Raw genomic sequence first — 12,089 nt, 5'->3', positions numbered from 1 at the left:
CAGGAATACCTTCATTGAAAAAAGAAAAGCCACATCGGCACCGTAACGTACATAAATACCCTCCCTCCCCCACCCTGTGATGTGTCTCCAGGCCCGAGGAGGTGCCCCCGGTGTTGACGCTCCTCCCTGACAACATCCTGCAGGTTCTGCGCCACCAGCTGCTGCAGTGCGTCCAGAAAGCTTCCGACGGCCTGGAGCCCGAGCAGCAGAACCTGGCTCTGCTGCTACTCAAGTTCCTCATTGTCATCTGCAGGTCTGCTAATAAAAATGCACCACAGATGTTTCTTTTTTTATCGTTGTGCGTTGCTAAGTTGATGTAAAAGACGGCACTTCATAGCAAGCAACCGATTGTGTGCGTTTGTGTGTGATGGGTTGTTTCTGGCAGGAACCTCTCCAATGTGGAGGAGATCGGCACCTGCTCTTACATCAATCATGTCATCACCATGACAACACTCTACATTCAACAGGTGTGGCCCCCCCAACCCAGGCCTCCCTCTTATGTCTTTGCTCAGATCCTTCAGTTTCTCTCTGCCAAACAAAATAGTAAACTAAAGATGATGAAAATAAATGTGGAAGTGACTGAATGAGACTCTACAGTAGCAGTTGTGACAAGGTGTGTGTGTGTGTGTTTGTCTGTGTGCGGTGCTGCAGCTGAAGAGCAGGACCAAAGAGAAAGAGATGGCGGACCAGAGCCAGGCGGAGGAGTTTGTCCGTCACGCACTAGCATTCTGCGAGAGCCTCTACGACCCGTACCGCAACTGGAGGCATCGAACCTGCGGGTAACGGCGTCCCCGGCATCTAGCTCGTTGCTTTCGCCATACCGTCACACACGTGACTCTTAACATCCGGAAGTGTTTCTCATCCCGTGTGCTGGTCTGTTTGTTTTTCACCAGGGAGCAGCTGGGCACGGTAGAGAGGAGCAGGCAGAAGTACAAGGCAGCTCCGCTCACCGTGGAGTTTGTTCCTTTCTTTTACCGTAAGTTGTGTCTCATAAGTCACATCTAGGCCTATTCATCAACTGTATATTGTTCTCTCCAGTCCCCTGAACTTTAATCCGTGATGTTGGGCGAGTTTGCGTAACTCATTTGCAAACACTGTAGCAGTATTACAGCGCTCGCTGTGTATGGTCCTCACTTTGCATCACCTGACTTTTATGTGTGCAAATGAGGAAGTGATCTCCCATCACAAAAAGCTATCCTCCTTCCTTCACCATCTTGTACTCTCACGCCGTCATTCTCTCCTCTCCTCTTGTATCCAGTTTTGTGTCAGCGTCCCATTTTCCGGCGGCCGAGATGAGCCGATAGCTCAGTTTTCAAATACAGTCTTCAAATACTTCAGTAATACTCCCTTTTCTGTCCCGCGTGGCCGTTGTGGTTTCCCACCAAAGATAACACCCAAAGCCTAACCTGACAGGCTGTGTTTGTATGGATCTTGCTCATTTGAATATAGGTCAAATGATAAAGTTGTAGTCGAAAAGGGAAACAGACCTTGTGGAGCCGAGATGTCACTCTCTTCTCCCCAGTCGGCCGTGTTGACAGATGAGTTAATGGATGACTGGAACCTCCGTGACCCAGAGGTTACTGTCCTGATTGCCTCATGCCAACTGGGTGTTTGCTAACTGAGCTATCTTCTCAGGTTGCAGATTTCTTTTAGCTATTGTGTGTGTGTGTGTGTGTGTGTGTGTGTGTGTGTTTGTGTGTGTGTGTGTGTGTGTGTGTGTGTGTGTGTGTGTGTGTGTGTGTGTGTGTGTGTGTGTACACGAAATGGACAGAAAAAATAGAGGCGTGTCCATGTGTTTTGGTTGTAGACAAAAAAACAGGAATTTCAGTTTCGCTTTGTGGTTTTGTTGTAATTGCGTAGCAAACATCCCTCCCAGACATCAAACTAATGGATTTTATGTGCCCTTCCTTTGTTCCAGAGTGCTTCCAGGAGAGTGAGCACCTGAAGGAGAGCCTGAAATGCTGCCTACTCCACCTGTTTGGAGCCATTGTAGCTGGTGATCAGGTACGCCAGTTTTCACTAGCGGGTCACAGGATTAATTTCACCGACATTCCTTCTTGCCTCTTGCTGGCCACGGATGTGTTTGGAGAGACATGGCACCTACACAAGTATTTAAATGACACCCAGGTTTCAACTTTCGCGTGGCCATATGAAATTGACAGTGCCGGTATCACCTATACACCTAAGACGAAGGAAATTATAAACAGTCAAAATGTCCTCTGGGACATCACCCAATTAGATGAATGAGTGACATATTATCGAGCATAACCTACATCTTGCATATATTTGGAAAGGTTTGGTGGCAACTGCAAGGAAAATGTTTTATATTATATGGCTATTTGAAATATATGTCAGATTGTTGCTCTTTATACCTGGAATTCTGGAATACCAACAGCCATATGGGCAGTTGGAATAACTGGAATAAGTCTAGTGTAATCCCTGCCTTTGACTAGCGACAATACTTTTCTCTGCACTCTTGCAGAGGAACGCTCAGCTTGCCATCTCTCCAGCCACCATGGAGGTGTTGATGCGGGTGCTGGCCGACTGCTCCATGGGGGGCTGCTCCTCGGACGAGGGCGAGGACTGGGACAGCGAGGCCCCCGACCACAAGGCGCTGCTGACCCTGGGCTGCCTGCGGGAGGTGGTGCAGCGCCTCCTGGCCTCCAGCTCCGACCAGCGGCAAGTTGAGATCGCCTCTGTGCTGGAAAACTACTTCAAGCTGCTCAACTCCGACCCGGCAGCCGTTGTAGCTTCCCAACTTCAAGAGCAGCAGCAGCAGCAGCAGCAACAACAACAGCAGCAAAAACAACAACAACAACAACAACAACAACCGCAGGTGCAGCAAGCAAAGAGCAGAGTGCCGACGCTGGGCAGACACTGGGAAAGCCGGTTTGTGGCCCTGCAAGTAAATATGCTAGGTACGGCCATAAAAGACGCTGAAAACACTTTTGTGATCTTGAAAAACATACATTTTCAGCTTGAGTTCATGTTGTGTGACTTATTCCACCTCCTTTGTTTTCTACCTTCTGTCTTTGCTTCTCTTTCTCTCTGTGTCTCCTGCTTTCTCTCAGACACCATCAGGGACATGTTCCTGTGTTCAGACCGTCCGGTTCTACAAGCCATTTTCCTCAACAGTAACTGTTTCGAGCATCTGACGCGGCTTCTGCAAAACAGCAAGGTAACAATGAAGGTTTTTCTATGTAAATATAACCAGAGGACACAACCCAGTGTGTGTGTGTGTGTGTGCGCGGGCTGGATACTTTTGAGCTCATTTCCATTGTTATTATTTTATTATTCATTGTCATTAGTTTTTAGTTGCACCATAATGATACAACAAAACTGTTTGAGCTCGTAATATTGTACCAGAATGACATGTTAATGCAGTTATTTTTTCCCGTAGCGGTTTTCTGAATTTTACAATATTATTACTTCTAAAATGTACAGATTTATTACAATAACATTTATTACAATCTTACAATAACAAAGCAAAATAACCTATTTTGCTGAATGGATAATGTTTTGTTTATATGTGTAGTACCTGATTATTATTACATGAAACCAGCATATTATTGTCACAGCTTTTTTATGTAGAGGCAATTTGAACTATAATTTTATATTTGACCAGTTGGGTATTTCAGTCAGAAACATTGCATTTAATCTCTTATCATGTATTATATGTGAAATCATACTCTGTAGGGAAAAAAAGACATTTCCTCCTTATGTGTAGTGCGGTAGAAACATAACAAAGCCTTTAAAGGTCCAGGACCAGGTTACATTTGACCTTTAGTGTCCTGCTAGACTTTAAGAGCAAAAATGTTATTTGAACTGGGATAGTCTGGAGCCTTAAAGGTCTTCTGTGAATATGGCCTCCGTTATTTAACATGTCATTTTGGGATAATTATGTTGTCTGTCTATTTTTTAAGCATTTTGCCCACGTTGCATGTTTACCTCCCACAGCAAGGCTGGAGCACCAACACGCCTCCACACAGTGACCCCTCCCCTGCTGAAGGGCCACGGCTTTTAGCCTTTTGTCCTCTCCTCTACTTACACCCCCACCCCACCGTTCCTCCCCACATGCTGTGTTGACATGTCGCCCCGTTGTTATTGTTGTTGTTGTTGTGTGTCAGCTGGTTAACGCGAGGTGCACTGCGGCAGACAAGGACCAGAAAGATATAACCAACAACAGGTTACTGACAGGAGAGAGGGACACTCAGGTACCGCCGAGAAACCACCCCCTCCCCTCGCTGCCATCCTTCTCCCTGCCCCACTTACCTGCTGCCAGGTCCCGCCCCCTTCACCTCACCACAGGGGGCCTCCTCCACAGCAAGACGCTTGCGCTGCTCCGTGCCAGACGATGATTTCTGGCATCCGGTCGTCTGACCATCATCAGTAGTCTGTTACACCGCCATGTTTGGGGTCTTCACATGAATACAGGTTGCTGTAGGAGGTCTGGTTGGCAACACGGTGTTGCTTAGCTCATAAGTAGGCAAGTGTATTGACTTCTTTATTAGATGAGCAGGTCAACAGTTTGAGGAATACCTGCAATGTAACTTCTTGCCGAGAGCTGGATGAAAATGATGATGCACATAGTTATTTCTTGTCTGTTAAATATGAAACTAAAGCCAGTTAGCATGGAGGCCGAACACTGGCTTTCTGATTTAACAGTTGTCATGATGCTATAAACTCCTTCACTAGTATATAACAAGAGCAACTAGTCCGCTAGTAAGGCATCAAATAGAGATTTTTCTAATATTTAGACGCATTCAGAAAAAAGGCCATTTTTTTGTCACACATTCTTTAGAAACCATCTGTTTGATCAATTATTGCTTTGTACTATCACTTACTGTGGGTTTTCTGATACATCTAAGGCCGGTTTTATGTCCACTATCTGTCACGGCTCTTTCACTGGATCATCTCACCTGCACAGAAAGGTCCCTTGTTCCCCCTCAGAGTATATCAGCCTCCATTCTACCCTTTGTAGTTCTTGCTTCTACTCACAGAGGCACCTTTTTATAAGGCATTATCCCTCCATTGATCTGCATGATGTGAATACAGGTGGACAAACTGGCGATGGGCCATTGTTGCTGAACAGCTGCAACACGATGCCGTGGCCTTGTGCTTCAGTCTGCTCGGCCGGGTTCATAGACCTCACTCGTGAGTCACCTGTAGGACTCTGGCTCAGTCGGCCAAAGCATTGTATCATCATTGTATGATTCAATTACAACGAAGAGATGTAATACAGACTTAAGAAAAACACCACGGCGGAAGTTTAAAAAAAAACAGAAGGGGCCGTTTAGCTGTCTTGCTGTGGAGTGACCACTCGTCACAGCTCTGTCATTTTCTTTTATTTTAATGCTACTTCAGGTTTCCTCACGCTTTCCCCCCCAAGCCCCTTCCTCCACATGCCATTTTCTGCGGTACACTATGGGTCCTGTTGGAATGCTACCACGTTGGCCTGGTGTGATCTCTCAGAGTTCAGAGTGGTTCAAGGTGATCTGGACTCAAGTGTTTGATTTTGTTTTCCTCCCCCGCAACATTCCTTCTCCAGCTGGTCCAAGACTCTCTTTAGGACCAACTAGCCTGAGAGCTGCATTTTTAATCCAACCCGACACCCAACATGAGCTTGGACAGAGCTGGACAGAGATGTGATTGTTTGTTGTGGTCTGGCTCGTGTTTTTATGGGTTGCATGCTCTTTTTTTGTTTTTGTTTTTTTGTGTGTGAATCTGTGTCTGTGCCAGGAAAAAGCGCAAAGTCTGTCTGTCAACAATGATTTTACTCACATTCTCACACAAACTAATTGAATCAAACCAAAAGGCATCTACTTAAGTCTCTTTTATTCCTCTCAGTGTGATGCATGTTGTATTTGGCATCTTAAATCCGTTTGTCATTATCATTTTAGCATTACAAACCTTATTTATATATATTTATATATGAACGTGGCTTGAATTAATTAATTTGTGCACGATTGTCACCTTATAAATGTGCTATATCATTCATGTGGAATAAGAGGAGATTTGGCTTTTGTCCAATCATATGTTACTACACTAAAAACGAGGGATTTGGCCTTTGGGACTGACAAGTCTGACCCCCCCCAGGTGTTGCAAGGGCGACTAGACTCCCTCGCCGTGGCGACCATCAAAGCCCTGACAACGGTGATGCACAAATCACCTGCTGCAAAGGTGACTTGGTCATAAATACTTTCAAGTGAGGTTAATGTCCTGCGCTACGGAAGCTTCGTCAACGTGTTTTCAATCATTTTTTTTCTCTGCAGGAAGTGTTCAAGGAGAGGATCGGCTACAATCATCTGTACGAAGTGCTCACCTCACTCGGCCAGCCGTCGCGGCGACTCCTCAAGGAGCTGATGAACATGGTGAGAAGCCCTTGCCGTCTCTGCCCCCGGGTTATTCCGCCGGCTCTGGCGTGTCTTTTGATCGCGTGTATTTGTGCGTGCAGGCGGTGGAGGGGGAGCACACTTCAGTGGGGCTCCTGGGCATCAGCAACGTGGAGCCCTTGCTGCTGCTGGCCCAGTGGCTCCCGGAGCTGGACTCGTCGGAGCGGCAGCTGTTCACGGCCGACTGGCTCCGCCGCCTCAGCTGCCTCAACCGCCAGACCCGCGCCATCTGCGTCAACGCCGCCATGGTCATGCGAGCGCTGGCGGGCCTGGAGCGCCACCAGCGGCTGCACCGGGCGTGCGCCGAGAGTTTGCTGGGGCTGGTGGGCTCACTGGGCTCCCAGTCGTTGGCCGCCGGGGAGCTCCTGGGACTCCTTCGCCTTCTCAGGCCTCCAGAATCCACGCATGTTCACCCATATGTGGGTCCCGCCCTGAGGGCATTACTGGCCATGGTGCGCAAGCAAGGCCTGGAGAGCGCCATGCAGTACTTTGACCTGTCCCCCAGCATGGCGGGCATTGTGGTTCCGACAGTGCAGCGCTGGCCCGGCTCGGCCTTCAGCTTCCTCGCCTGGTTGTCGCTAGACCAGGACCAGCTGGGCCCACCCAGCAAGGACAAGAGGAAGCAGCTCTACAGGTGAGTGGATGAGTGGATGACGGATAAAGAAACGTTGTCCTCTTAATATCTGGTCTTGAAAGTAGAGCAGAGGGTTTGTGTTCCATTAAACTCAAACTGTTTTCTTGTGTTCTATGCCGCACAGCTTTTTTACCCCTGGGGGGACGGGATTCGAGGCCTTCATCAGCTCAGTGGGTGTGCTGGTGGTGGCCGTGTGCACCAAGAAAGAATACGTCACAGTCATGCTGCCCGACTACTGTTTCTGTGACTCGCTCTGGGTGAGTCTGGTTCAATGACATCCGCTTCAGACACACATTTAAAAAAGGCAAAGATGCAAGAATATACAATAGAAAAGAAAAAGAAATACACTTTACTACTGCTAAAATGTTCAAGCACAAAAATTGATTGAGTCTTCCCTCGGGACATCTAGGCTAAAAAGGAATCTGGCAACACGGACTACCCTATATTTAGAAAATTAAACCTTTTGAAACAAATGTCTGATCACAGAGAGCAACACTCAAGATTACAGGGACTAAATTCCGTGTGCATTTCTGTTCACAGCACAGCATCGGTGTGGTTCACGTACCGGGAAAGAGGCCATTTGGACAGAGTCTTGTATACATTTATGTGGATGGGCAGCAGAAACTCTCCGCCCCCCTCAAGTATCCCAGCATGACAGAGGTGAGACCTGCACTGGTTATGAGCCAGTGCTACCAGTGATTCAATTTTACAGATATAACTGGGTCAATGGTAACCTGCAGTTTACGTGTTTAACGGTTTCTTAAATGCACATTATTTGTGTTTGTTTGTCTTCAACCCGCAGCCATTCATTTCCTGCTGCATCGGCTCAGCGGGCCACCGGACCACCACTCCGCCTCCCTCTCAGATCCCGGACCCTCCCTTCTCCTCTGTCATCACCCCCACCACTCGCTCCTCGCTGGGCGCCATCTTGTCGCCGCAGACCTGGGGGGGCCTGTTGGGGGGAAAGCCGGAGTCTCTGACCAAGCTCATCTCTGCAGGGACACAGGACAGTGAGTGGGGGAGTCCTACTTCGCTGCAAGGCCAGTTAGGAGGCGTCATGGTCTTCCACGAACCCCTGCAGCCCAACCACATGAAAGCCATCTGTAGTGCTGGTAAGCAGGGAGGAGGAGGAGTGATTTACAAATGACAGAAAAATGTAATAATGTTAGAACAGCAGTCTCACTAACGACTAAAAAACAGTCAAATTCACGTCAGAGATTAGATAATGAATAAAAATAGTGTATTGCCCTCTCTCACCCTCTTTTCTACGCAGGTCCAAATTGCATCTCTCCATTTAAAGCCCAGGAGTCTGAACTCGGTGACCTCTCAACCAAATTGCTGCTTCACTACTCGCCCAAGGTATTTGGATCACTCAGTCCTCTGAATGTGGAAACTATCATGGACCATCATAATGATCCATTAAAAATTAATCATATCCTAATTGATAAATAATTTGTTTAAAGGATATCCGATAACTGCTATCTAAACCTAGTTGTTTTGTCAACAGGCGTGTAGGAACCCCATCTGTCTCGATCTGTCTCCCAACATGCTGCATGGACGCCTGACTGGCAATAAAGTGGTCAACTGGGAAATCAAGGTGGGGGGGGGGGGGATCATGCGGCTTGTGTGATTGTCCTGCCGTTAGAGGAATATTCCAACATGAACTGCAGACAGTTTCAATTTCAAAATACTGTTCTTTGTACCTGCGGCAGGATATGATCAACTGTGTGGGCGGCCTGCCGGTGCTCTTCCCCATCCTGGAGCAGCTGACTCTGATCATCCCGGATCAACAGCCCAGTGATCCTGCCGCCGGGTCAGATTTAATTACTCCTGATGTGACCACGCCACCCGACGGAGATTGGGTCCTTTTGCCGTCCAACAGGGCTTCAGGTCGGCTCCGCAACAATTTATTTTCTGTTCCTCGTTGCCCTAAATAGCACCGTAAAACCTTGGGGCACATGTGGCAACAGGTTACATTTTTTGCTTTCAGAGGCGCGCCTGGAGAAGAATCTGGTGGCCACTTTCCTGTTGGTTCTAAAGCATTTCCTGCAGAGGCATCCTATCAACCAGGATAATCTGCTCCACTCGCATGGCGTCGGCACACTGGGAGCCCTGCTGCAGAAGGTTTCTTTCTCATCTTAATATTTGCACACAATCAGCATAAATCAGTCAAGTTAATTCTGCCTGAGGATCACATTGTATCATAAATATATGAAATATTTACAGAAATAGAATGCGGGTTATTTCATTTGAGTGGAAGACCGAAGTCTTCTCATGAAATAACCTTGTGTGAGATGCACTAAACCAAACAAAGCTTTTTTTTGGGTCACATGTAGTTTCTATCTCCCTGCAATAACATGAATTAATTGCTTTAAAAATGCAAAACTGACATAAGAGAAGCTCGACCTGAAATGACTTCACCTCAGACAGTATTTTCCCCTATGTTTGTCTTTTCCTTTGTTACTGTCTGTTTCCTTTGACTGCTCACTCTTTTTAACTTTAGATCTCGTTCTTCCCTCTTCTATATTTTTTCTGTGGGGGGAGTCTGGGAAATACCGCTGAATCAGCATTTCCCCCATGGGAAAGTAAAAGACTCCACTCAGATAAAAGAAAATGACTTTGCTCTGTTAATAGCTGCTCCAGGAACAGTAGACACACCCTGTAAATGGTTAACAAAACAAACAAAGAAAACTAACAAATAAACTTCTAATGTAGTTTGTGGAGGCAAGTTATGTTCCAGAGGCTTGTTTTCAAACCAGCATCATCATCATTATTTACGGGGCTATTCATAATAAGTACTTCTTTCTTAAAAGAGTCCTGTTCATACCACATGAATTTTTAACCGGTAATGGTGAATATAATGGAACTTATGGTTCGATATATTGTTTGTGTCTGTGTTCAGCTGCCAGCAGGTCATGTGGACGTCAGCGTCCTGGTCGCTATGCAGCTGCTGATTGAACAGGTGACTCATGAGAAGAACCAGGTTCTACTGCAGCAGCTTCACACACACCTGCTCTTCAACTTTAACATCTGGAACAAAGGAGACTTCCCTCTACGCATAGGTCAGATCTCTGTTTTAAAAGATATCTTGTGGGAACCAAAATTGCATGTATTCACATCCACCTTTTCTCTTATAGCAAACACAGAAAGCGTGCGTGTCACCTGACTGTCAACATACTAAGTTTTGCTTTTTTGTTTCCTTCAAATGAAGGTCATATCCAGTACATGTCCACCGTCATCAAAGACAACAGGAAGCAGTTCAGAAAAAAATATGGAGTCCAGTTCCTCTTGGACACTGTGCGCCTTTATTACGGGTAAGATTACATTCCCCAAAGTTCCCGCCTGGCCGGCTGGCTCAGTGTCTTTCTCACCAAATGTCCCCTCCTCCACTCCGTCCTTCAGGAGGGGCAGCAGCAACAAAGAGAGCGACCTCAGCGAGGACGACGTCCGCACCATCCGGGCGTCTCTCTGCGGCCTCATCAAATACTACATCAGCAAGGGCATGTCGCAGGAGGAGATGCAAAGCATTCTGGGATACGTTGCTGCCATCGGTCCCGAGGAGCAGGTGAGGAGGGGCGGGGCTTAAAATTCATAAAATTAAATTTTGTCCCAGGAAATGCTTTTCTTTTGTATATACAAATCCTGACTTGCATATGCAATACAAAGTACTCAATCTTAAGATTGAATACAAAGTACTCAATCTTACTGTGTGTGAGCTACTTTGAGGTGTGTCAGGCCAGCAACCAAGAAATGTGGAATAGGTCATATTATTATCGGTGTGTGCTTCTCTGAGGACCCATATCGTGCAAACCACTCCTGCCGTCAAGTCTTTTTGCTGGCCCCTAAGAGGCAGAAGTATTGCCTGTACAAGAAGTCGCCAGCATCATTTTCCCCTCAGGTGGCTTTCTTTTGCAGCCTCTCTTTTTCAAAACATTTCCTTCTCTGTAAGTTATATCCCTCAGTGGCTGTTGGCAGACCACACAATTTCTCTACTGTTGTCCTCTCAGTCACCCTTTTTGTGAAATCAATTTCCTCCTCTTGTCACTCTCTTCTGTCCCGTCTTGTTATTCCACTTTCTGTATCTATGAACATAAGGTCAGAATAACATGCATGAATACTCCTTCGCTGCTGGGCATTTGATACTACTTCCATCCATTCATCAAGCCATACCGAGGATTTATAAGAATAAGTTAAACATCACATACATGTTCCAGGTATGAATCATGCAACTCAAGCACTTCGATTTTTTGGGGTCGAAGATGCAACTCTGTGCTTGTTAAAGGAACAGTTTGCATCTTTTTGAAGAAGTTTTTTATGAGATACTTATGCGTAGTCAGAGTGTTAACACGGGTAAAGCAATGTATAGTAATGGACATATTTTTGAGGACCTAAATGAATCAATATGTGTTGATTTATACCCTATATTTAGAATATTTTCACTACTTATGGCTGCTGCTATACGGTTGTCTTTGATGGGAACTGAAGCAGTTATGCTCTCTTCAAAACCTCAAGACTTTGCAAACCTCACTGAATACAGAAATAAATTATTATTATTATTAAATGTAGTTGTTGCTATTTGCAGCTGTGTGGCATGCTGGAGTTGTTACTCAGCCTTCTTCAGACCAGTCCTGCCAGGGACCAGCTCTTCCTGCTCCTCTTCGAGCCCGGTGCCGCCGACTCCTGCTACGCTCTCGTGCTCAACAACAAGTACTCTGATCGACTGCGGGAGCTCGTCTTTAAGGTGGGTTCATCATCAACCTCGGAGACCTACAAATGTACTTTACTTTCCTCAAAAATTAATGGAAAAATTACTTTTGGGACTAACGGCAGCGGAAAATTGTTGTTTCTTTATCTGCGCAGTTGTTTGAGCGCATGCTGCGCTGCGACCGGGTCTACGAGAAGAATAAGCAGCGCTTGCGGCTGAGGGAGGCGGGTTACTCCGGCATGTCGCTGCTCTTCTCCGAAATTCACATCACTCCCACACTGATCCGCTGTCTCCTCAACCAGGTCCTCCATACAGGTCAGCTTTCCTTCTTTATTTTATTAGACTTGCTTAAAGAGAT

At 46.4% G+C, this 12,089-nt stretch overlaps 1 protein-coding gene across 5 annotated transcripts in view; it reads left to right on the top strand.

Moving 5' to 3' along the window:
- The window catches only part of nbeal1 (neurobeachin-like 1), a 32,494-nt gene that overhangs the window by 7,460 nt on the left and 12,945 nt on the right, over positions 1 to 12,089 (top strand). For 2 of the 5 annotated variants that reach the window (XM_040193875.2, XM_040193866.2), the window contains exons 4-26: positions 92 to 253; positions 386 to 467; positions 652 to 779; positions 894 to 976; positions 1,919 to 2,004; positions 2,483 to 2,918; positions 3,072 to 3,178; positions 4,128 to 4,214; positions 6,097 to 6,180; positions 6,273 to 6,371; positions 6,455 to 7,026; positions 7,151 to 7,283; positions 7,567 to 7,686; positions 7,829 to 8,138; positions 8,300 to 8,385; positions 8,534 to 8,623; positions 8,739 to 8,916; positions 9,017 to 9,150; positions 9,929 to 10,088; positions 10,238 to 10,340; positions 10,429 to 10,591; positions 11,609 to 11,767; positions 11,887 to 12,046. In XM_040193875.2, the coding sequence (XP_040049809.2) occupies positions 92 to 253; positions 386 to 467; positions 652 to 779; positions 894 to 976; positions 1,919 to 2,004; positions 2,483 to 2,918; positions 3,072 to 3,178; positions 4,128 to 4,214; positions 6,097 to 6,180; positions 6,273 to 6,371; positions 6,455 to 7,026; positions 7,151 to 7,283; positions 7,567 to 7,686; positions 7,829 to 8,138; positions 8,300 to 8,385; positions 8,534 to 8,623; positions 8,739 to 8,916; positions 9,017 to 9,150; positions 9,929 to 10,088; positions 10,238 to 10,340; positions 10,429 to 10,591; positions 11,609 to 11,767; positions 11,887 to 12,046 (3,722 nt within the window). Of the gene's footprint in view, positions 1 to 91; positions 254 to 385; positions 468 to 651; positions 780 to 893; positions 977 to 1,918; positions 2,005 to 2,482; positions 2,919 to 3,071; positions 3,179 to 4,127; positions 4,215 to 5,215; positions 5,491 to 6,096; positions 6,181 to 6,272; positions 6,372 to 6,454; positions 7,027 to 7,150; positions 7,284 to 7,566; positions 7,687 to 7,828; positions 8,139 to 8,299; positions 8,386 to 8,533; positions 8,624 to 8,738; positions 8,917 to 9,016; positions 9,151 to 9,928; positions 10,089 to 10,237; positions 10,341 to 10,428; positions 10,592 to 11,608; positions 11,768 to 11,886; positions 12,047 to 12,089 lie in introns of those variants that run through there. The other 3 variants (XM_040193894.2, XM_040193884.2, XM_078101470.1) reach the window with 2 other exon arrangements.

This window comes from Gasterosteus aculeatus, chromosome 1 (assembly GCF_964276395.1).
Source record: "Gasterosteus aculeatus chromosome 1, fGasAcu3.hap1.1, whole genome shotgun sequence".
NCBI classification, from domain to species: Eukaryota; Metazoa; Chordata; class Actinopteri; order Perciformes; family Gasterosteidae; genus Gasterosteus; species Gasterosteus aculeatus.
Note: the sequence above shows the minus strand (reverse complement) of the source record. Positions and strands in the feature narration are given on the sequence as shown.